This window comes from Sus scrofa, chromosome 9, assembly GCF_054392235.1.
Source record: "Sus scrofa isolate SSC_HxYL_T2T_F1_AM1 chromosome 9, Sscrofa_HxYL_maternal_Yorkshire_Landrace_v2.0, whole genome shotgun sequence".
Classification (NCBI taxonomy): domain Eukaryota; kingdom Metazoa; phylum Chordata; class Mammalia; order Artiodactyla; family Suidae; genus Sus; species Sus scrofa.
The window spans coordinates 57172345-57196506 of NC_139391.1; the positions used below are offsets into that span (position 1 = coordinate 57172345).

The following is a 24162-nucleotide window of genomic DNA, read 5'->3' on the forward strand; positions in this document are numbered from 1 at the left end:
TCTCCCCAGATTTTATAACCCTATAAACAGTCAGGTTTCTATTCTCCCACAGTCTTCTATGCATGAATTAATACTTATGTGTATATTAATATATATGTGTACATGTATTCTCCCCAGATGGAACTATAATGTCATTCCTATCCTGTTGCTAAAGACATGGTTGTAATGAATGAATTGATCACCTATTTATTACATATCTAAACCACACTTGTGTTGTGGAGCAAGACGCAGCCCTCTCCCCTCTCCTCCATCCTTAAGGAACAGTTGGTTGACTTTGAGACCCAGAGATTGGGGTGCAGGTATGCTTGGGGTGACAGGGAAACTGGAGGACATCACTCCACTAAAACAGTGGGGGAGGGGCTTTCCTTGGAGGCTTATCAGAAGAGACAACCTGAACTGAGTTTGGAAGGGGGAGGAAACACCCTAACACTTTGACTTTTTCTCATTTAACATTGTATTTTAGAGTTTTTCCGCGTTATTACCTACCCTTTGCAAAATGATTCTTGATGGCTGCATAAACTTTCATCAAGTGGATATGTCATTTTTTGTCGTTAGTATTTTATTTTTACTATTTGTGGGTGCTGGTTGACTCTGCTATGGGACAGGTTTATGGCAACAGTGCTCAGGATAAGGGAGGAAATTGACAAACAGCCCTCGTGGGGACCTGACCGGTCAGGCCCTGTTTGGGTTATGCTATTGAATTGTGGGTTCCATGTGTTGGAGAATGGCTCGGATCATCGTCAGTGTTGGAAAATGAGACACGTTGAACACTGGAGATCTTGACACGGCTCTTTACTTCTGCAGAAGGGCGCGGGTGCTCAAAAAGGGCGTGCAAAGAAGAAAAGACCTTTCCTATTTATCTCTAAGGGCATGCAAAGAAGAAAAGACCCTCCCTATTTATCCCTAACGCAGGTGACGTTCCTGTCTCCTTCCCATTGGTCAGGTCAGGGTGCACATTCTTCCCGGTTGGCCAATTGAAACAAACTGTTGCTGGGAGAAGACGGAAAGAGGAGGGCGTCGCAGGAGGCGGTTTCAGCTGAAACCGGAGCACAATGGATTAGCCAAGATTTCCCTTGATAGAAAAGACGTTATGTTACTTTCCACACCTGTAGCTACTGTGCGTTTTCCCAATGGCCAGAGGTGTAGAAAACACTGAATGATCGAGTCAAGCATTTTAGCTGGGAAAAGAGCGGACTCTGGAGATTTCAGGAACTGCCCTGAGCGGAAGGAATCTGCCAGTTCTATTGCAATGCTGATGTGCAGGCTACTGTGATGCTGATCACCCTCCGGGGAGGGAAGAACTTTGTCGCGGTGGCCCAAGCTGAAAATACCCTTTCCCCCAGAAAGGGTGGTCCGGGGAGGATGGAGAGGGGATGACGTCTAAACTGTTTTCGCTCTAAGAATCCGATGCCAAGAACAGGACTCCTCATTTTTCTCGTGGCTCCCGTCCTTTAACTTCTGTGCACAGGTTGGGGCCTCCAGGCGCCCTTCCCTGGTGATGGGGCTTTCTTGTTTGCATATTCAGGGCTTTCAAACAGCTAGATTGGTAGGTAGCCCAGTTAACTTTCCTGGGAGCTGCTGAAGAGGTGCAGAGGTGTTTCTGAATGTAGTCAATTCCAGGAGGCCAGTGCACTTGGTGCATTTCCACTAACTTCTGCAGTTCTCTGGGTCCACCAAGTCAGCGGTTAAAAAAGGCTAACAGGTACTGTGGAATACTACTCAGCAATACAAAAGAGCAAAGCCTTGAGGCATGATGCACCAGGGAATATTGCTGAGGAAGAAAAAGACAGCAATCCTTATAAATTCTATACTGGATGATCCATTTATTTGACACTTTTGAAATGCCAGTTTTCGAACTGGAGGATCGGCTGGGTGGGCAGTGGGGCAGGCAGGAGGAAGTGGGTGTGGTCACAGGAGGGCTGCAAGGAGGGATCCTTGTGGGAACCGTTCAGAATCATGACTGTTGGTCCACACAGGAATGTAGGCCAGGGATAAAATCATTGGGAACTTAACAGCTCCATGCAAATGAATACAAGTAAAATGATCTCTGAATGAGACCCGTGGGTTACATCAGTGTCGTGGTGTTGTAACTATAGTCTTTCTTGATGTTACCACTCGGGGAGACTGGGCAAAGTGTGCCAGGGATCTTGGTTTCATTTCTTACAACTGCACTCAAATTTACGGTGATCTCGACAAAAATGTCAATAACTAAAAAAGCACTAGCCGTGAAATCTGAATGTGGGCTCAGTGAAAAGTCAGGAAAAAGGATGAAAAGAAATTACAGGGTGATGCCTTTACCTCTTTCTGGTTTACTGTCTTTTTTCTTAGTTTCTAATTTAGTGGTTTCTTTTTTTTTTTTTTTTGGCTTTTTTTGCTTTTTAGGGCCACACCTGAGGCACATGGAGGTTCCCAGGCTAGGGGTCTAATCAGAGCTATAGCTGCTGGCCACAGCCACAGCCACAGCAATGCCAGATCTGAGCCGTGTCTGTGACCTATACCACAGCTCATAGCAACGCCGGATCCTTAACCCACTGAGCGAGGCCAGGGATTGAACCTGTGTCCTCATGGTTCCTAGTGGGATTCGTTTCCACTGTGCCACGATGGGAATCCTTTCTTTCTTTCTTTCTTGTTTAATTTCTGGAGAATCTGCCTGGTTTGTGTCCCTGCAGGCAAATACTTTGGCTCCTGGTCAGGTGACTAGGGCCGGAGAAAGGTGGGTGTGGCTGAGCCAGGAAGGGGCTCTCTGGCTGAAAAGGATGCGGTGCGTACAGAGTTTGTGGGATCAAAGATACTGGCTGGGTTGGGGGGCAGGCTTCTCTCTTATGCAATCTTGGAGCCCATTTGAGATGGAATTTTCTGGTTGGAATGACAAGAGTTTGTGTCCTGGGGGAGCATTTAACTGAGGAACGGGACAGGAAGAGACTGGGCGAGGATGAACTCAGACGCAGATGCCGAGGATATTGCAGGTGGCGGGGTGGCTGACACTAGAGAGATTGAGGGGCTGTCAGCAGAATCCTGGGGTGTGGACTGAGCATTCTCAACCCTTCTAGGGTTGGACACAGGTCAGGAGAGTTCCCTGGGCTCTAGCACCTTCCTTGGGGTAGGCATCCTAAATCTGGCTATGAAGGGAAAAGTCTTTCTTTCTTTCTTTTTTTTTTTTGTCTTTTTGCCTTCTCCGGAGCCACTCCCTTGGCATATGGAGGTTCCCAGGCTAGGGGTCGAATTGGAGCTGTAGCCACCGGCCTACGCCAGAGCCACAGCAACGCGGGATCCGAACTGCATCTGCGACCTACACCACAGCTCACGGCAACGCCGGATCGTCAACCCACTGAGCAAGGGCAGGGATTGAACCCGCAACCTCATGGTTCCTAGTCGGATTTGTTAACCACTGCGCCACGACGGGAACTCCCGGAAAAGTCTTTCAATTGGTCAGTCAGTCAGTCAGTCAGGGGCTCACCTGGGCAAGGTCAAGGGTAAAAGGGGTGGGGGAGGGAAGCAGTGCCAGGAAGAAACTGGGGGAGCCTGACCTCCTAGGATTCCCTGACCACTATGGCCAGTGGGTATCATTGATGGAGTGGGTCTAAGGGGATTGAGGTTCCAGGGAGAAGGACTCCGGACTGAGGTGGTCCCAGGGGTTTCCTGGAGGGGCTCAGCCCTGGGCTGTGTCTTCAGGGGCAGGTGGGACTTGGTGGGTGGTGACAGGAGCTGCGTCATGCTTCCCTACAGGTTTTCTGGGGGCAGGGTTAGTGCCCCTCAATCCAGTGTTGAAGGGGTGGAAATTCACCCACCCTGACCCCTCATAAAAGATGGAGGCTTGTGTCTGTGGAGTCTGGTTGCAGGTGTGTGTGGTTCCAGTGCCGCAGTGGTGTGGGCAGGGCCAGGAGTGGGGAGGGGGCACAGGCCTGAAACCTGCAGACTCTGGCTGGGCAGGCCAGCAGCGATCCCTTGGGTCCTGTGCTGACAGGGCCCACATCAGCCGAGTCAGGCCCCTGAGACTTTCCATCTTGCTCTGAGCAGGTGTGCAGTTTTGATTTATTTCCTTCAACAGGAGCTGTTGGCTCTGGGTCAGCTTTCTGTTTCTCTCAATGCCTGGGGGTCACAGATCTGCAGGTAATTTTTGGATCCTCTCAGGGCCCTGCAGCCTCACCCATTTCCCGGCAGCTCCTTCTTCCTGGTGGGGCAGCTGAGGACAGAATAAGGTCGAAGGGAAAGAGTGAGAGGGTCAGGCAACAAACACAAAAGCCACCTGCTAACCAGTCTCAACCGGCAGTATGTGTCCACAGAAATCTGCTGGCAGCTTCAGGGACTTCTGGGTGGTGCTTATAACCTATCATGGGAGAGTCCTGGGTGGGGAAGCCCAGTCCAACCCCTTGCACAGGTACCTTGCATCCCAGGTGGTTGCTTAAAATAGGCTGACTGAAACTGACATGGCCTGGAGGCTCCTCTCACTGTGATGGGAGGTGAGTGAGTGGGGCCAGCAGCCTCCTAGAAATGGTAGGTGGCAGCATACTCTCCACCCAGTTCCTAAGAATGGGACACAGGTTAAACTTCCAAACCCCAGGGCCCTGCCCTTGACCTGCTGCATCTGCATCAGAATATTCAGAGAGAGGGAGAGAGGCTTGGGAATCACTATTCGAGCAAGCACTGTGTTTTTGTTTTTTGGGTTTTTTTTTTTTGCTTTTTTGTGCTTCTTTTCTTTTTTAAATTATTTTTAATTATTTTTATTATTTTAATATTTTAAATATTTTTTATTATTTTTTAATTATTTTTAATTATTATTTTTTCATGGCCAGACAAGTCGGGGAAATGCTGAGGTAGTACCATCGAGGGTTTACACTTCCTGTTTCTTGAGATTCTGGCTTTTTTTGATATCAGTTTCCCCGGGCTGAGGGGGTGAATTCAAATATGGGTTTCTTTTCTCCTTTGTCGCTTCGGTCATCCTGTGATGAGCAAATTGAGTGTCCTCTCTGTGCTGGTCGTTGCGCTGGGCCAGAACTGCAGTGGCCGTAGGATGCGTGAAGTTCTTGCCCTCGGGAACCTGCATATTGGCTGTACTGTGCCCACAGCTGCTTGAGTTTTTTTGTGGGTGCTGATTCAGCGGGAGAGAGCCCCTTTAATAGGGCCTCTTCTGCCTGGAGACAGGGTTCCTTTATAACCAGCAGCTTGAAGAAGGGACTTTTCTCCAGTTGCACCCCTGGTATCTCAGTGCTGTGCATTGTCCTGTGCTCAGCCTCTCTCAGGTTGACAAATGCGATGGCAGGTCCCCTGCTCTTGAGCCAGGCTGAGTTTCTGGGGAATTCTGGCCAGGATCTAAGTTGAAATGGTACCAGGGAGTGGCCATGAGTTATGCTGGCTTTGTCTTTCCTTTTGAAAATAAAGACATTTTTGAAGTCCCATGGAAGGCATGCCTCACCTGGGTGCTCAGACCATCATTTCCTGCTTGCACCATCCCAGGGATCTGTTCTGGTTCTCATGGCCATGGTGGTGGAGATGACATCATGGAATTGAAATCCATCCCACCTGATGGTGGGCACACTGAGTCACTGAGCTTCTGAGAGAGGGGTGCCTGTCACGAGGCAGTGGCACATGAAGCCACCCACCCTTGTCCCAGTCTTAGGTCTGTGTCTCCAGCCAGTGGCATCACCTCTGCCCTTTGACCTTGATCCTCAGCCACAGAAGCATATCATCAGACATCATGTGAGGGCCTTTCATGGCCCTTCCCAAGACTCCCGTCTTCGGTTTCGTCTGCTCCCTTCCTGGCAGATCACACCCGACCTTGGCCAAATGAGGAACAATCTTGAAAAAAAAAAAAAAAAGTCTGGCAAGGTTTATTTTTGTCCCTCTCTGCAGTTAACTGGTCTCTTGTGTGGACTTTTTGGATGGTTCGTATTATTTCTGCTGTTTATTAGCATGAACACTTACTAGTAGCTTTTCTCTCGTGAGGACCACACTGAGCTGCCAGTGGCAGGTTCTGGCTTCAGATCTGCTGGTCCCTGGAGCCAGTGGGAGAGCAGGCCCTGGCGAGCGTGTGGCCGGTGCCTGGCCCATCAGTCTGGGCTTGGGCAACTAGGCACACTTTGGTTCCCTCCAGCAGGGGGTCTGTGGTGGACATGGACATAGAGTTTTGCTTGCTTAGTGTTCAGCTTTCAGCCCTGGTGAGTTTCTTCTTAACAGGAGTAAGGTGACCACAGGACTCTTTCTATAGCATCAAATAAAATGTACGTTGTTCTTTTTACCTTGTATAAATTAGTTTTCTGGACAACCACTAGCCTTGGGGAGGATATACATCATTTGCACTGATGTGCTGAAAATAGCAGAAACTATGATATTCTCTGGTGCTTCTCCCCATCTAGAGTTTTAGATGCTCCCCCGTCTCTGTCCCTCTAGGAAGTTGGGTTTGGATGGTGATGATCTGATTTGCCCTTGCACCCCACCCTTGGCTTCTCCTCCTTCATCCCTCCAAGGGCTTCACTCTGTCCTCCAGAAAGTCATTCCTTCTTGTCTGAGCTGGCCTTGAGCCAAGCTGTGTTTCTGGGGACTCTGGCCAAGATCTAACTTGAGCTCCTGGGTGGGAAGCAGCCACGAGAGTGGCGTGGCCTCTGTTTATGGTAGGCAAGCACCTGCTTCACAGCACTAGGTTTTGTATGTGCACCTGCAGATGTGTTTACTTTTATGAAAGACAGGAGAGGCAGAGGCAGGCACTAGCGTGCTCCCTCTTCCATTGGCTCTGTGAGCTGGAATGAGATGGTTCTGTACAGAGAGAAGGCAATGTACATGATTAAGCCTGAGTGGATGGGAAGCCCCTGCCACCTCCTCCTGGGGACATGTACCCATCAGTGAAACCCTGCCAGGGTTGAAAGCTATGGCTCTTTTTTTTGGTCTTTTTTTTGCCATTTCATGGGCCGCTCCCGTGGCATATGGAGGTTCCCAGGCTAGGGGTCAAATCGGAGCTGTAGCCACTGGCCTACACTAGAGCCACAGCAACGCGGGATCCGAGCCGAGTCTGCAGCCTGCACTGCAGCTCACGGCAATGCCGGATCCTTAACCCACTGAGCAAGGTCAGGGATCGAACCCGCAACTCATGGTTCCTAGTCGGATTCGTTAACCACTGAGCCACGACGGGAACTCCTGAAAGCTATGGCTCTTGTCTCGCTTTGGTGCTTTACTGGCTTCACTACCTTTGTGACTTTGGATAGTTCCTACCCTCTCTCTCAGCCTCAGTTTCCTTATCAATAAAATGACTGGGTTAGGCAAGATGATCTCCAATGTACCTGAAAATGAGGCCAGGAGTAGGGTAATAAAAGGCAGTAGTCTAGTTACTGGTTAAACAGCGTCTGCGGATTCACACAGCAAGCATGACCAGGGCCCTACCTATGAGCCAGTTCCACCTCTGACACCTTGCTTCATGGCCAGGCTGGGGTGGCCCTTGGGTCCCAAGGAGCTGGCTTTCCCATTTCCCAGAATACTTGCTCCCTGGGTTCTGGCAGCTGACCTCAGGGAGGCAGGAAATCAGTATAAGATCTGGAGCTGCCACCCAAGGGTGGTATGATCTTGCAAAGTCATCATTTTCCCCTGCCTTTCTCTAGAACAGTGGTGAGGGCACCTGTCATGAAATGATTCCAAGATGGTTGTGAGGGTAAGAAAACAGTTGTGAAATTACTCTGCAAATTGAAAGTAAAAGTAATAAACCATTATTTTGTTACATTTCTTCCAACGCATATAAACATACACACACTCTGTTCAGAGAATCTAGCTAAAGCCTTAATGTTTTTTCATTTTCAAGTATGATTAGACAGCTAAAGACCATTGGATACTTAAAGAAAACCTACAGCCTGGAAGGGAAGGGCAAAATAAGATTCTGAAGATAATATAAAAACAATTGAGTTGGTATCCTAAGAGCAAGAAGTTAGTGCATCCGTGAAATAGAAAAGGCTGTTCAAAAAAGAAACATCTGAGAATAAAACATCACTCTTGGAGCTGAGTTGTATGATTTTTTTTTTAATTAAAAAAAAAAAAACATTGTCTTTGTAATAAGTCTCGAGATCAGGTGCTGTAAGTCCTCCAGTTTTGTTCTTTTTCAGAACCTGTTGCATTTCCATATGAATTTCAGAAGCAGCTCATCAGTTTCTGTGAACAGCCTGCTGAGACTTTGATCAAGATTGTATTGACTTTTGGGGTTCCCTGCTGTGGCACAGAGGGTTAAGGATCGGGCATTGTCTCTGCAGTAGGGAGAGTTTGATCCCTGGTACAGAAACTTCCACTTGCCTCAGGCATAGCCAGAAAAAAAAAAAAAAAAAAAAAGTGTATTGACTCTTCTTGAGGAGAATAGACATCTTAACTACCTGACTCTTCCAATCCATGAACATGGGATATTGCTTGATTTTTTTTTCAGGTCTTCCAAATTTTTTCTCAGTGGTGTTTTGTGTTTGTCAGCGTATAGATCCCCTATATCTTTTGTCAGACTTGCCCCTAAGAATTTCATACTGTGGATGTTACTGCAATAGAGTTTTGTTTTGTTTTTAGTTTTAATTTCCAAGTGGTCATTGTTAATGTATAGAAATACAACGGATTTTTTTACTTTTTTTTTTTTTTTGACCATGGCCACATCATGTGGAAGTTCCTGGGCCAGGAATCAAACCTGTGCTGAAGCAGTGATCTGAGCCGCTGCAGTGACAATGCTGGATGAATGGGATAGAATAGAGTCTGGAAATAGACCCATGTATATAGGGACAACTCATATTTGACAAATGTGCAAAGGCAATTCAGTAGAGAAAGGGTAGTCTGTGCAACAGTGGATATCCATCTACCAAGAAAACAAAGAAGAAAGAAAAAGAACTTTGATCCTTACCTTGCACCATTAAAACATTTTTAGCTCAAGATGGATTATAGGCCCAATGTAAAACTTAAAATGTTAAAATGACTGGAAGAAAACATAGGGGAAAATCCTTGTTGCCTTGGGTCAGGCAAAGATTTCCTAAATACAGACACAAACTCAGAATCCATAAAGAAAAGCTTGACAAATTGGACTTCATCGAAATGAAAAATGTCTCCTCTTCAAAATCCACTATTAAAAGAATGAAAATACAAGCCACAGACTAGGAGAAAATCTTTGCAAATATATATCTGATAAAGGACTTTTACAGAATATATATGAAAAACTCTGAGAACTCGGTAAGAGGAAACTAAGCAAACCAATTTAAAAAACTAGGCAAAAGATTTGAAAAGACAGGGAGTTCCCGTCCTGGCGCAGCAGAAACGAATCTGACTAGGAACCATGGGGACACGGGTTTGATCCCTGGCCCGCCTCGCTTAGTGGGTTAAGGATCCAGCGTTGCCGTGAGCTGTAGTGTAGGTTGCAGACACGGCTTGGATCTGGCATTGCTGTGGTGTAGGCTGGCAGCTACAGCTCCGATTGGGCCTCTAGCCTGGGAACCTCCATATGCCGAGGTTGAGACCCTAAGCGCACACACACACACACACACACACACACACACACACACACACACACACACCTTACCAAGAACTTAAAAAAAAAGAAAAAGGGAACTTAAAACCACAGTGAGAGACCAATACATATCTATTAGAATGGCTAAAATGAAGAAGACTGACCATGTCAGCTGCTGGGTAGCATGTGGACAGCTTGGAATCCTCACACACTGCTGATGGGGATGTACAGTGGTACAGTCACTTTGGGAGACACTTCGGCAGTTTCGTAAAGAGCTAATAAACATAATTATATAAACTTAGTATTCCACTCAGGGTGCTTGCCCAAGAGAAATGAGAGCATATGCTAATACAAGGACTCATACAGGAATGTTTAGCAGATTTATTTGTAATTGCCCCAACTGGAAACAACCCAAATGTGCATTAACAGGTGACTAGGTAGACAGATTATTGTATATCCATACAATGGGCTGTGACTCAACAGTGGAAAGGAATGCTCTATTAACAGAATTAATATGATAATAGAGTGACTCTCAAATGTTGTGCTGAGTAAAAGGAGCCAGACAATAAAGAGTATATGCTGTTGGAGTTCCCTCTGTGGCTCAGCAGGTTAAGGGTTAAGAATCTGACTAGTATCCATGAGGATTCAGGTTCGATCCCTAGCCTCGCTCAATGGGTTAAGAATCTGGCATTGCTGCAAGCTGTGGCGTAGGCTACATATGTGGTTCAGATCCCACATGTAGGCCTCCAACTGCAGCTTTTATTCAGCCCCTAGCCTGAGAGCTTCCATGTGCCGCAGGTGCAGCCCTTAAAAAAAAAAAAAAAAGAGAGAGAGAGAGAGTATACGCTATATATTCTATTTATATAAAGTTCCAGAAAAGGTAAATGAATCTTTGCTGATGGGAAGCATTTGAGTTGTTGCTTAAGGACAGGAAAGGGAATCAGGAAGGAAAACAGTGATGGACTGCTGGATGTGTTCATTATTTTTTAAATTTATTTAATGATTTTTATTTTTTCCATTATAACTGGTTTACAGCGTTCTGCCATTTTCTCCTGTACAGCAGGGTGACCCAGTCACACATACACATATACACTCCTTTTTCTCACATTATCATGCTCCGTCACAAGTGACTAGATGCAGTTCCCAGTGCTATACAGCCAGATCTCATTGCTTATCCATTCGAAAGGCAGTAGTTTGCATCTACTAACCCTAAATTTCTAGTCCATCCCAACCCTCTCCCTCCCCCTTGGCAACCACAAATCTGTTTTCTAAGTCCATGAGTTTCTTTTCTGTGGAAAGGTTCATTTGTGCCATATATTAGATTTCAGATATAAGTGATATCATATGGTATTTTTCTTTCTCTTTCTGACTTACTTCACTTAGTATGAGAGTCTGTAGTTCTATCCATGTTGCTGCAAATGACATTTTTTTATGTCTGAGTAGTATTCCACTGTGTATGTATACACCTCATCTTCTTAATCCATTCATCTGTCAGTGGACATTTAGGTTGTCTCCATGTCTTGGCTATTGTGAATAGTGCTGCAGTGAATATACGGGTGCATGTGTCTTTTTCAAGGGAAGTTTTGTCTGGATATATGCCCAAGAGTGGGATTGCTGGGTCATATGGTGGATATGTTCATTATTTTGATTGTAGTGACAGTTTCATGGGTATATATATACATAAATATATATATACACACACACATACATACACTTCGTTTTGTTTTCTTTTTTGGCTGCCCCGAGGCATATGGATTCCCAGGCCAGGGATCAGATCTGAGCCTCAATTGCTACCTGTGCTGTGCTGTGGCAATGCTGGATCCTTAACCCATTGTACTGGGCTGGCATTGAACCTGTGTCCCAGTGTTCCAGAGATGCCCCAGATTCCGTTGTGCCATAGTAGGAATTCCAAATTGTATGCTTTAAATATGTACAGTTTATTTTATGTCAGTTGTACCTCACTGAAGCCATGGTAAAAATTCCATAGGAGTGCCTGCCGTGGCTCAGTGGTTAACAAATCCGACTAGGAACCATGAGGTTGCGGGTTCGATCCCTGGCCTCCATCAGTGGGTTAAGGATCCGGTGTTGCCATGAGCTGTGGTGTAGATTGCAGACACGTGTCGAATCTGGCGTTGCTGTGGCTCTGGCGTAGGCCAGCAGCTACAGCTCTGATTAGACCCCTAGCCTGGGAACCTCCATATGCTGCAGCAGTGGCCCAAGAAATGGCAAAAAGACAAAAAAAAAAAAAAAAAAAAATTCCACAGAAGGTTTATAAGAGTAAGTTTTTTTTAAAAAAATCCCAGAATAGAACCAAATGACAAAGAGATGTGAAATACGAGGGGGGAGGGAAAGCTAGATAGGCATATAGAGGAGGTACTCTTAATTCTTGCTGTTCTGAAATTGCATCATGATATATTTTGTTACATATACTTTTCATTTATTTTTCTCACCTTTCTGTGAGCCCTTTGGATTTGATGCGATATGCCTCTCTGTAGTGTTTGGAAATATTCTTTTAGTATTTCTCTGATAACATTCCTCTGCCAGGCTCAGGAACTGGGCTCAGTATTATAGAAAATAGGGGTGAGATAGGGAAGGGCGTTGTTAGAAATCCCTAGAGCCCCATCTCCATCCCACACAAAAATACCTCTTCCCACCAGTCTCCCATAAGGGATGGGAAATCGATGTCTCCAGACTTGACACCAGGAGGGCTGAAGTGAAGGGGACAAACAGTCCCTGGTCTCTTCTCTCCCATGTTCTAAATGTAGCAGCTCGGTTTAAATCACCCCATCCAGAAAATTAGAAAATTACTCTCTGCAGTAACTAAATCATCCCATAGAAAAGATCTACACAGTGTAACAGTTGAGAGTGTCCAGTAAAATCTCTGGCTAGCCACTGACTTGTAGGCTGAGGTGAATCCATCTATGATCAGCCATGCCCACAGAGCTTCCACACAACCTTTAGGATCTCATTCCTAAATATGAGTACATAGCCACACGTCCTCAGGCATTTGAGGAAAGCCTTCAACACAAAAGAGAAAGTCAGCAGCAGAAGAAAGTTACTCAGTAGAAGTAGAAGGATGAGAAGATTTTACATCCAATATTCAGAGAACAAGAAAGAACTCTTGGAAATCATAGTTTTGACGGCAGAAGTGAAAAACAATAGGAAGATTAAAAAGCAAGAGGTAATAGCAGAGGAAGGACAGATAAAATAGAGGATCAATATAATAGAACTTAAGGGAGTTCTCCTTGTGGCACAGTGGAAATGAATCTGACTAGGAACTATGAGGTTTCAGGTTCGATCCCTGGCCTCGCTCAGTGGGTTAAGGATCTGGTGTTGCGGTGAGCTGTGGCGTAGGTTGCTTAGGTCCCGTGTTGCTGTGGCTCTGGTGTAGGCCGGCAGCTACAGCTCTGATTGGACTTAGCCTGGGAACCTCCATGTGCTGTGGGTGTGGCCCTAAAATATATATATTTTATATTATATTCTATATATATAGTAGAACTTACAGAAAGAGAAAAGAGAAAACGAAGGGAAGGACATAATCTAAGAAATAATACAAGAAAGTTTCCCACACTGAAAGATAGGAGTTTCCAAATTCAGAGCCAGGCAGAAAGCTCAGTGTTAGAGAAATTTTAAGACTCAATAGAAAGCATTTCCTCAAGGCTTTGAGAGAAAGACAATGAATGGTGAATAAAAAGTAAAACAGTATTTTCAAAGACTAATAATGAAAACAGAGTATGGATATAATTTTTTAAAAACCTATGTTTTGGGAGGATGGGTGAGAGGCAGAGAAGGAAGGGCATTGAAATCCACATTGATTATATTTTAGATGGATGAGTCAAGAAACATGGAGTTCCCGTCGTGGCGCAGTGGTTAACGAATCCGACTAGGAACCATGAGGTTGCGGGTTCGGTCCCTGCCCTTGCTCAGTGGGTTAAAGATCCGGCGTTGCCGTGAGCTGTGGTGTAGGTCGCAGACGCGGCTCGGATCCCGCGTTGCTGTGGCTCTGGCGTAGGCTGGTGGCTACAGCTCCGATTCAACCCCTAGCCTGGGAACCTCCATATGCCGCGGGAGCGGCCCAAGAAATAGCAACAACAGCAACAACAACAACAACAGACAAAAAGACAAAAAGACAAAAAAAAAAAAAAAAGAAAGAAACAGTGGTATTGGGGAGTTCTCGTCGTGGCCCAGCAGTTAACAAACCTGACTAGGATCTGTGAGGATGTGGGTTCCATCCCTGGCTTTGCTCAGTGGGTTAAGGATCGGGCATTGCCGTGAGCTGTGGTGTAGGTTGCAGATGAGGCTCAGATCCCGAGTTGCTGTGGCTGTGGCATAGGCTGGTGGCTACAGCTCCGATTTGACCCCTAGCCTGGGAACTTCCATATGCTGGGGGTGTGGTTCTAAAAAAAGAAAGAAATAAAGAAATACTGGTATTGGAGTATTTAGAGACATAGAGACAAATTCCAGAACAAGCAGCTTGAAAGCATTTTAAGTGGATGCCTCTGGGATATGTTTTTTTTTTTTTTTTTCCTTTTTAAAAAGTTATTTCTTTTTGAGATAAAATTGACATAGTGAGGTGTACAGTGTGTTGATTTGATACCTTTATATGTTGCAGTATGATTACCATGGTAGGGTTAGCCATGGGATGAATGTTTTTTGGTGTTTGATAATAAAGTCGTAAATATAACCATTAGGAAACTAAAATTAGAGTTACAACTATCCAAATGTGGCAGGAGTGGGGAGAATCTTTCATAGCAGTGAATAAATAGGTAAAATTTGAATGTGATACAACAAGAAATAGTAGTTCAGGAGTTGCCATTGTGACTCAGCGGGTTAAGAACCCAGCGTAGTATCCATGAGGATAAGGTTTGATCTCTGGCTTCACTCAGTGGGCTAAGGATCCAGTGTTGCTACAGGGTGTGGCATAGGTCAAAGACCTGGCTTGCATCTGGTGTTGCCGTGGCTGTGGCATAGCCCAGGAACTTCCATATTACTGCAGGTGCAGCTATAAAAGAAAAAAAAAAAAAAAAAGTCTAAGTTCAAGCACATCTTTTACAGTTATGAGGTAAATGCCAAAAGAGTCACATCTGAAAACTTAAAAATGGCCACATCTGTGGGATTTGGGGTGAGGCTGTTGCTTTTTTTTCTTTCTAGGGCTGCACCTGCAGCATATAGAGGTTCCCAGGCTAGAGAACAGCTACAGCTGCCGGCCTACACCACAGCCATGGCAACGCCAGATCCGCAGCTTAGGATTCTTAACCCATTGAGTGGGGCCAGGGATCAAACCTGCATCCTCATGGATACTAGTCAGGTTCGTTACTGCTGAGCCACGATGGGAACTCCTCTATTGCTTTTATTACAAACTTTGTTGGAGTGGGTGTGAAGCAGTGAACTCTAAAAGGGCACAGCCCCTGCTCCCCAGGGTTTAGGGCAGGCGGATAGATAGAGTCTGTGCTGCAGGGAGGGAAATTCTGCCTACCTGTCATTAGTGCCGCAAATGTCCCCCCTGCCCTGTCCTTACTCATGCCCTCTGTTCCTGGGTTTAGCGAAGCTGCCATCCTGTTTGTGGGAAGTTTTGTTTGCTTTGCATGCTCTAGGGTTGAGTATGGGTGTGTAAATTCCAGGAGAGACCTGGCCTTTCCATTTCACCTTGGGATCCTGGCCTTGGACACTTAAGGCTGCAAGCAGAGTGACTTGCCCTGCAGTGGCATGGCAGAGCTGCCCAGTTTACTGTCTTTTTATGTGTGGCTGGTTAAACATTGGCAGAGCAAGGCCACTGGGTAGGGTGTGCAGTGAAGCTTGCCCAGAAGGCACCTCAGTGGCCAATCCTGGCCCTGGCCTGGGCCTGCTACCCCAACCTGGGTATCCACCTGCGTCAGAGATGACTCATGTAGGTGGACAGTCTCAATAACTACGTTCAGATGGTCTGTCTGTTTTTTTTTTGTTGTTGTTGTTTTTTTGTTTGTTTGTTTGTTTGTTTGTTTGTTTTTGTCTTTTTGGGCTTGCACCCCTGGCATGTGGAAGTTTCCAGGCTAGGGGTCGAATTGGAGCTGTAGCCACTGGCCTACGCTACAGCTCACAGCAATGCTGGATCCTCCCCTTTATAAATTTATTTCTTATTTTTTATTTTTCTGCTTTTTAGGGCTGCAGCCATGGCATATGGAGCTTCCCAGGCTAGGGGTCGAATCAGAGCTGCAGCTGCCGGCCTATGCCACAGCCACAGCAACGGGGGATCCGAGCTGCATCTGTGACCTACACCACAGCTCATGGCAACGCTGGATCCCCTACCCTCTGAGAGAGGCCAGGGATCAAACCCGTAACCTCATGGTTCCTAGTTGGATTTGTTTCTGCTGCGCCATGACCAGAACTCCCATTTTTTTAAAAATTTAAACTCACAATCCTTAAGCGGCATGGGGCTGCTGGACATGGGGCTGCTGGACATGGGGATGCAGGGAGGGAGGCCACTGCTCCCTCCTTCTGGCTTTCCTCCTGCAGCTGGACCTTACACCCTGTCAGCGTTCTTCCCCAGAGGGGCTGGGAGGCTTCTGAGATGGGAGGGATTCCTGAAGGGCAGTGCTTTGCTTTCTCTGTTCAGAACATGAATGGCTTTGAGGAAGGCGTGGAGTTCCTGCCAGCCAACAACACCCAGAAGGTGGAGAAAGGCGGCCTGAGGCGCTGGGTGGTGCTGGTGGCCGTGCTGGCCAGCATCTTGACGCTCTCCCTCGTGGCTGGCCTCCTGGTGTGGCACTTCCAGTGTGAGTGGATCCTCCTCTGTGGGCTTGCCTGGGGCACCTGCTGCGAGCCTGAGGGAGGGCCAGAGGGTGCAGCTCGGGGTGTAGGAGGGGAGGGCTCTGCCCATGAGCAGGCGAGACTCTGGTCCACTCCCCCCAGGGTGGCTGAGGGCAGCTGTGACACTGAGGGGATCAGAGGGCATGGGTCCCTTCTTCTGACCGCTCCCCTTTCCTGGTCTCTCACAGACCGGAACGTGCAGGTCCAGAAGGTCTTCAATGGCTACCTGAGGGTCAAGAATGAGAACTTTCTGGATGCCTATGAGAACTCCAACTCCACTGAGTTTGCAAACCTGGCCAACAGGGTGAAGGAGGCAGTAAGTCCAATCCCTGGGCAGAGCCCAGGCCCTACAGTCCTCTCTGGCACCCCAACCCCGGCCTGGCAGAAAGGACACTCCTCTCTGCTCCCTGATGCCTGGGCTGGCCTGTGACATGGGCTTCTGGGCACTGGGGAAGGGGGCCCAGGTTTCAGGAGGGAGGGAGTGGCCTATCCTGGGCTGGGCTGGGGGCCGTTGCCGCCCTCTGGCACAATCAGCCTCCTTTCCTTCCCACAGCTGAAGGTGTTGTACAAAGGGATCCCAGTCCTGGGACCCTACCATAAGAAGTCAGCCGTGACTGCCTTCAGGTGGGTGCTGGGAAGGCCAGTGGGAAGGGGAACACGGTGGTAGTGGGAGTGGGGGGACCTTCAGGCTGATAAAGCCTCGAGATCCTGCTTGGAGAGCCGAGGCACCAGGCCGTGTTCTGACTTTATCTCAAAAGTCCTTTTGCAGCTTCTAATCTAATTTAGTCTTAACGGATGCTGTGTGGCAGGTGGCATTGTCAGCCCCTTTCAAGTTCAGGAAACAGACTCAAGAAGCTGTCACTCAGTGTGGCCAAGCTAGTGGTAGACCCCAAACTCCACTTGAGGTTTTTTTCTCACCCCTGAGCCTGAGCTGACCCTGCGTCACGTCTGGCTGGGTGTGAGGCTGTGGGACCAAAGGGCCCCGGCTTCTGGCTTAGGGGATCAGCAGGTGGGTGTGTATTCAGGAGCGGTGGGGGGTAGGGTGGGCCTGGAGAGGGTCTCTAGGGGAGTCCCTTGGGAGGCTAAGCTGACCTCTTTACCGGGCATCTGGGAGGGTGTGGGCACTGGCGTCTCAGGCTTGCCCCTCTCTCCCCAGCGAGGGCAGTGTCATCGCCTACTACTGGTCGGAGTTCAGCATCCCCTATTACCTGGTGGAGGAGGCCAATCGGGCCATGGCGGAGGAGCACGTGGTCACAGTGCCGCCCCGCGCCCGCTCCCTGGGCTCCATCGTACTGTCCTCAGTGGTGGCCTTCCGTGAGTGCCGGGGTGCTGGGGGTGGGTAGTTGTCTGGCCCAGAGCAAGGCCAAGCCCTGGACCATCATGGGGGAGCCAACACTGTGAGAGCCGGTGCCCAGAAGAAGATACTGACTTCCTTATTCCTTTAGGGGAATAAGGAAGCAAGAATAAGGAAATAGACTTTATCGGTAAGCTTTATTCTCCCTCTTGTTCTTCAGCCACTGACCCCAGAACGGTACAGAACACCCAGGACAGTAAGTATCATGCCCTCCTCCCAAAGGGGAAGAGGGGGGAATGTGATGTCCCTTCACTCAAGGGGGTCCCTCAAAGTCACGTGGTGGTGACCGCCAGCCCCATCCCTCTGCCTCTCCCAGTCTATGAGAAGCCCTCATTCCAGTCTCTTCTGGGTCCAGGGCAGCCTAGGACATCTCAGAGGGTCAGGCCTGGGTGACACCCAGGTGGAGGGCCTGGTTTTCTTCCCTGTCACCTCTGCCCAGCTCTGCCCTCTGTCCTCTTGTTCCCCACAGACAGCTGCAACTTTGCCCTGCATGCCCATGGCAGTGAACTGACTCGCTTCACCACGCCTGGCTTCCCTGACAGCCCCTACCCATCTCGCGCCCACTGCCAATGGACCCTGCGGGGGGACGCTAACTCTGCTCTGAGCCTCACCTTCCACAGCTTCGACGTCTCAACTTGCGACGAACGTGGCAGTGACCTGGTCATGGTGTATGACACCCTAAGCCCCGTGGAACCCCGAGCTGTGGTGCAGTGAGTATCCTGGGCAAGTGGAGATGGGCAGTGGGGGCCTGGCAGCTGCCCACCATGGGCTGAGCCTCCAGAATGAACCACAGTGTAGGCTGGAAGGTCAGGTCACTGCCAGCTTGCCAGCAGTGGAGAGCAGGTGCAGTGTGAGCCTCAGTGTGCACTGTAGGGAGCATCTCAGAGGTGATGGTCAGCCTTGGGAAGGATGCTAGAATTGGAGTTGCAGCTGCCGGCCTACACCACAGCCACAGCGATGCCAGATCCGAGCTGTGTCTGCAGCCTACACCACAGCTCACGGCAACACCGGATCCTTACTTAACACACTGAGTGAGGCCAGGGATCGAGCCCACATCCTCATGGATGCTAGTTGGGTTCATTACTGCTGAGCCACGACAGGAACTCCCACCACTCATAATCTTATTGCATGGAAATAATCACTGTAAACTTGGGAAGTACATTCTTGTAGAATTTTTTGCTATGTGTATGTTTGTATATTTATTTAAAAACAGGGCTACAGCACACTCTGTTTTGTTATCTGCCTTTCAAGAAGGAAATGTGTTATGATGATCTTCCCAGATCAGTAGCGTGTCTCTGTTACGGCTGCATGACGAGGTGCTGGTTAGCAGCACGTGACATGCTTGTTAGCCATGAGGGCTGGGGTCCTGGATGCCAAGTTTGAATTTCAGTTTGAATTTTCCTGTGCGGTCTTGGGCAAGTAATTTCACCTGTCTATGCCTCCATTTCCTTATCTGTAAGATGGGGCAATAGTATGTAATAGCTGTTGTGACGAATACCTGAGTTAATAGAGAAGCATGACATGCCTGGTGTGTTCTTTTTTTTTTTTTTTTTTGTCTTTTTTAGGGCTGCACCTGCGGCATATGGAGGTTCCCAGGCTAGGGGTCTAATTGGAGTTGTAGCTGCCGGCCTACGCCAGAGGCATAGCAATGCCAGAGCTGAGCTGCTTTTGTGACTTATACCACAGCTCACGGCAATACCGGATCCTTCACCCACTGAGCAAGGGCAGGAATCGAACCCGCAATCTCATGATTCCTATTCAGATTCGTTAACCACTGAGCCATGACGGGAACTCCCCTGGTGTGTTCTTAGTAAGTGTTAGTAGTTGATGCTGTTATTGCTGCTGTTACTGTTACTCTTTGGCCTGAAGTTTATTTAATCCGTCCTTTATTGTTAGGTGTTAGGTATTTGAGTTTTTGCTGTTCACAGTCTTAGGAGTAGATCTTTACTCAGATGGCTGCTGGCCTATGTGAGAACAGCTTTTGGACGCCACCCTCTGCCCTGTGTGGGCAGGGTCGGGGTCAGGGGTGGGGTCCTCCGGCTCCTCGCCTGGGGCTCTGTCTGCTCCCGTAACGCCCACCCTTCTGCCCTGCAGGCTGTGTGGCACCTACCCTCCTTCCTACAACCTGACCTTCCTCTCCTCCCAGAACGTCCTGCTCGTCACGCTGGTGACCAATACGGAGCGCCGGCATCCTGGCTTTGAGGCCGTGTTCTTCCAGCTGCCCCGGATGAGCAGTAAGGGAGGGCAGGGGTGGCTCAGGAGAATGGGGCCCCTTGGTGAGCCTGGGTCCTAGGTCCTCATGCTCTTCCTCCTGCCTTTCCTTTCAGGCTGTGGAGGCTACTTACGTGGAACCCAGGGTATGTTCAGCAGCCCCTACTATCCCGGCCACTATCCGCCCAACATCAACTGTACCTGGAACATCGAGGTAGGTGCTAGGGTTGGGGGTGTTAGAGAAAAGAGAGAGAGAGGGCAAAGAGGGAGAAGTTGGAGGGAGAGGGACACTCCAGATGGCAGAGGAGAGGGTGATGAGTGCCTTGGGCATGCCCTGGGGTCTGAGGGGCAGGGCACATTCTGTAGCGCTGATCAGCAGCATCTTGCAGACTCAGGCCTAGACCATTGTTCCTGGCCAGTGCTTGGTAAGGAACCTGGACCAGGGACTTGCTTCTCAGGCTGCAGCTCACTCAAGGGTGCTGCCGGGATGAGGTCACAACCATTGAAGCCTAGAGGATGCACCTGCTCGATGGCTGGCAGGAGACGGAGTCTGGCTGGTGGGACTGCCCCTCACACCATCCAGTTGATAATGTTGGGAGAACTTTCCAGTTTTTTTTTTAAATCATGTACTAGTGTGTCGCACTGTTCAGGAGTCTAGAAGGGCTTCCAAGCACAGAGTCCGTATCCGTCCCGCCACATCCTTACTCTTACTGCCCGCAGACTGGTGGGGAGAGCTGGGAAGCTGCTGCCCGACCCTCCCCCTGCCCCCCACCCCGCCGGGCTGGGAAAAGAGGCAGGCAGGGCAGAGGTCCAGCAGCATCTCTCTCCGCAGGTGCCCAGCAACAAAAATGTGAAGGTGCGATTCAAAGCCTTCTACTTGCTGGAGCCCAACGTCCCCCTGGGCTCCTGCCCCAAGGACTATGTGGAGGTCAACGGCGAGAGGTGAGTGTCGTGGGACAGGGAGTGGGGCCAGGGATGGGGTGTGCCCTGAGGTGGATCCTGAGCTGACCACCACCCCAGGCTCTGCGGAGAGAAGCCCCAGTTTGTCGTGAGCAGCAGGAGCAACAAGATTACTGTCCACTTCCACTCGGACCAGTCCTACACCGACACGGGGTTCCTGGCTGAGTACCTGTCCTACGACTCCAGTGACCGTGAGTGAAGCCTGCAGGGGGAGGAGCCTGGCTGGAGGGCTGATTGGAGCACGTTCTAGTCTGTATCTGAGCTACCAGGGACTGTAGGATGCTTGACCCCTTAGTAGGTTTTGAGGGGGAAAAAAGGGCTACTTTAGATGTACTTATGAAAAAAGGTTGGCAGTGAAGGTTGGCACACACCGTGCCCTTCCATCCCTGGGTGGGCACTTCAGTCTGAAGACTCCAAATTCCCTTGAGCCTCTGTCCCTTTGGTTCAGCATCACTGCGACTTTGAGACTCTCTGGCCTTTCAGCACCTCCAAGCTTAATGGCGTGCTTTTGAGACATTAGAACACATTGGGGCATGAATCCTCGCACTAGCTTTGAAAATTCTGAGACCTCTAATGAAGAGATCTGGCAGATTCCATGGCCTTCAGCTTCACTGTCTGCTGTGAATCCAGTTCTGCCACCTACACAGTGGATTTTTGTTTCAACCTTGTACCTTAGAATAACCTTTGGAAGACATGCTAACTGTGCATGAGCACCCTAATTTTAGTTAAAATTCAAGTGCATGGCTCACCACCAAAAGTGTGATTTGATGAACAAGCTTAGCTAAGCTTCCTGGGCAGAGAAAGTGACAAGGGTCTCCTCTCAGTTTTGTCATCTGCCTGATGACATCAGGTGGCAGACACATTCCAGTTTCAGAAATGTTGAAACATGAAGGAAACCCGGTGATCCATTTAACACTAGGATAGGACATGTATGTCATCCATCTGCTCTGAGCTGCCGACAGGCCTGGCTCTTAGGACCTGGCTGGCCAAGGCCACGGGGCAATAGAACTGAGTGCACACCCACCAGCCTCTCTCCACTCTGCCCAGAGCTTCCTGGGGTGTGGTCAATCGGAAGTTAGGAGGGATTTGGTCAGACCCCTGCCTAAGGCTATCAGGACCCCTTTGCCACAGCTCAGTGGCTCTGAGAGACCCCAGCTGCAGCCTTACTGCTCTCCGTGCTGGGGGCTGGGATGGGTTGTGGGGGTTAGTCTCTGGTGCCCAGAGTAGCTGTGAGGTTAGCTCTGAGGGCAGGGGTGAGGTGGGGAGCCAGTGGTGGAGGTGAGGGTGGTGGCCATGGACTTCAGGCCTGCCCTGTCCCTGCAGCATGCCCGGGGAAGTTCATGTGCAACACAGGGCGGTGTATCGAGAAGGAGCTGCGCTGTGACGGCTGGGCGGACTGCACTGACTATAGCGATGAGATCAGTTGCCGTGAGTCAGGGCTGCGAGACCCGGGTGTCCTTCTGCCCTTCTTGTGCGTGGCTTCTGCCACCTACCCCAGGAAGGCCCGAGGTGGGGGGAGGTTGTTCCCATCCCGGTGTAAAGGGCAGGCCACTGTCTCCTGGCTGCTGTTGGAACGGGTGGTGCTGAGTCAGTACCCACAGCTCAGATCGCCCTCCAGGTGGGAAATGGTCCCCAAGAGGGAGCAGTTGCCCCAGCTCCCCCAGCTCCCGGGCAGCAGTGAGTGATGAGTGGGGGCAGAAGGAGGCTCCATACCAGATGAGCTTCATTTTTTGTGTGTCTTTTGTCTTTTTAGGGCCACACCCACGGCGTATGGAGGTTCCCAGGCTAGGGGTCAGATCAGAGCTGTAGCTGCTGGCTTACACCACAGCCACAGCAATGGGGGATCCGAGCCATGTCTGCAGTCTACACAACTCAGGGCAGTGCCGGACTCTTAACCCATGGAGTGAGGCCAGGGGTGATCGAACTTGCATCCTTATGGATGCTAGTCAAATTTGTTTCTGCTGAGCCACGATGGGAACTCCTGAGCCTCATGTTTTGTTTTGTTTTTTTTTTTGTCTTTTGCCTTTTTGTTGTTGTTGTTGTTGCTATTTCTTGGGCCGCTCCCGCGGCATATGGAGGTTCCCAGGCTAGGGGTCAAATCGGAGCTGTAGCCACCGGCCTACGCCAGAGCCACAGCAACGCGGGATCCGAGGCGCGTCTGCAACCTACACCACAGCTCACGGCAACGCCGGATCGTTAACCCACTGAGGAAGGGCAGGGACCGAACCCGCAACCTTATGGTTCCTAGTCGGATTCGTTAACCACTGCGCCACGACGGGAACTCCCAGCCTCATGTTTATTAACTGCTGCTCCTCATCCCCTTCCAGAATGCAATGCCACCTACCAGTTCATGTGCAAGAACAAGTTCTGCAAGCCCCTCTTCTGGGTCTGTGACACTGTGAATGACTGTGGGGACGGCAGTGATGAGCTAGGATGCAGTGAGTACTTGTGGATGAGCTGGTCGGGCTTCCTGTAGCCACTCTGCTGTGGCATCGAGCCTTTGCTGAGTCTTGTTGCTTCCCCAGGCTGTCCGGCCGAGACTTTCAAATGTGACAATGGGAAGTGCATCCCGAAGAGCCAGCAGTGCGACGGAAACGACAACTGTGGTGACGGGTCTGATGAGGCCACGTGCGGCAGTGGTGAGGCTAGGCCCAGCCCACTCTCCTTGGGGGCTTTTATTCCAGGGGTGTGTATGCGCACGTGAACATACACACACACACACACACACACACACATACACACACACACACACATAAGCATCAGGTCCAAAGTTCCTTGCATGTCAAATGTGACGAGAAAGGGCATTGGTTGGGGGAGAACCTTCTGGAAGGTAGAGAAGCTTTGGCAGGGCTGGAAGGAGAGTGGGTGTGTGTGTGCATGGGTCATCAGGCTTCTGGTCAGGTGTCAGAGGGAAGTTGATTCTCCTCCCCTGTGTCTTCCTTTAGCGGGGAGGACTGTCGCCTGCACCAAACTCACCTACCGCTGCCTCAACGGGCTTTGTGTGAGCAAGGTCAACCCCGAATGTGATGGGCAGAAGGACTGCAGCGATGGCTCGGATGAGAAGGACTGTGGTGAGCAGGGCTGCCGCCTACAGTTATGCAGATTGTTCATGGTGTAAGGCACACCGAGGCGGAAATCACGCCAGCGCCTCACTCACCCAGCTCTGCCCTGGTGAGAGGGTGTATCTGCTGGGAAAGGATGACTTTGCCGATTGACACCAAGGCACTGCCCCCCCCGGGCAGCTCTGATCCTGGAGGCCAGCCCCAGGGTGGTCAGGGCCTCTGTGGTAGGCTGGTGTCCTGGCACCAGTGCTGGGCTGACCCCTGATCTATAGACCTGGCCACAGGGGCAAGTCCTGACTTCCCCAGGCTGCCTGGAGGAGAGAGCAGGGCTCCGGAGCTCTCAG

At 49.5% G+C, this 24162-nt stretch overlaps 1 protein-coding gene across 2 annotated transcripts in view; it reads left to right on the forward strand.

The window, feature by feature from the left end:
- ST14 (ST14 transmembrane serine protease matriptase) overlaps positions 1-24162 on the forward strand; it is a 41456-nt gene that overhangs the window by 7543 nt on the left and 9751 nt on the right. For both annotated transcript variants that reach the window (XM_005667512.4, XM_005667513.4), the window contains exons 2-15: positions 16038-16197; positions 16420-16547; positions 16785-16855; positions 17388-17545; positions 17746-17781; positions 18055-18295; positions 19680-19819; positions 19913-20010; positions 20629-20738; positions 20817-20947; positions 22080-22184; positions 23084-23194; positions 23282-23395; positions 23702-23827. In XM_005667512.4, the coding sequence (XP_005667569.1) occupies positions 16038-16197; positions 16420-16547; positions 16785-16855; positions 17388-17545; positions 17746-17781; positions 18055-18295; positions 19680-19819; positions 19913-20010; positions 20629-20738; positions 20817-20947; positions 22080-22184; positions 23084-23194; positions 23282-23395; positions 23702-23827 (1729 nt within the window). The remainder of the gene's footprint in view (positions 1-16037; positions 16198-16419; positions 16548-16784; positions 16856-17387; positions 17546-17745; positions 17782-18054; positions 18296-19679; positions 19820-19912; positions 20011-20628; positions 20739-20816; positions 20948-22079; positions 22185-23083; positions 23195-23281; positions 23396-23701; positions 23828-24162) is intronic.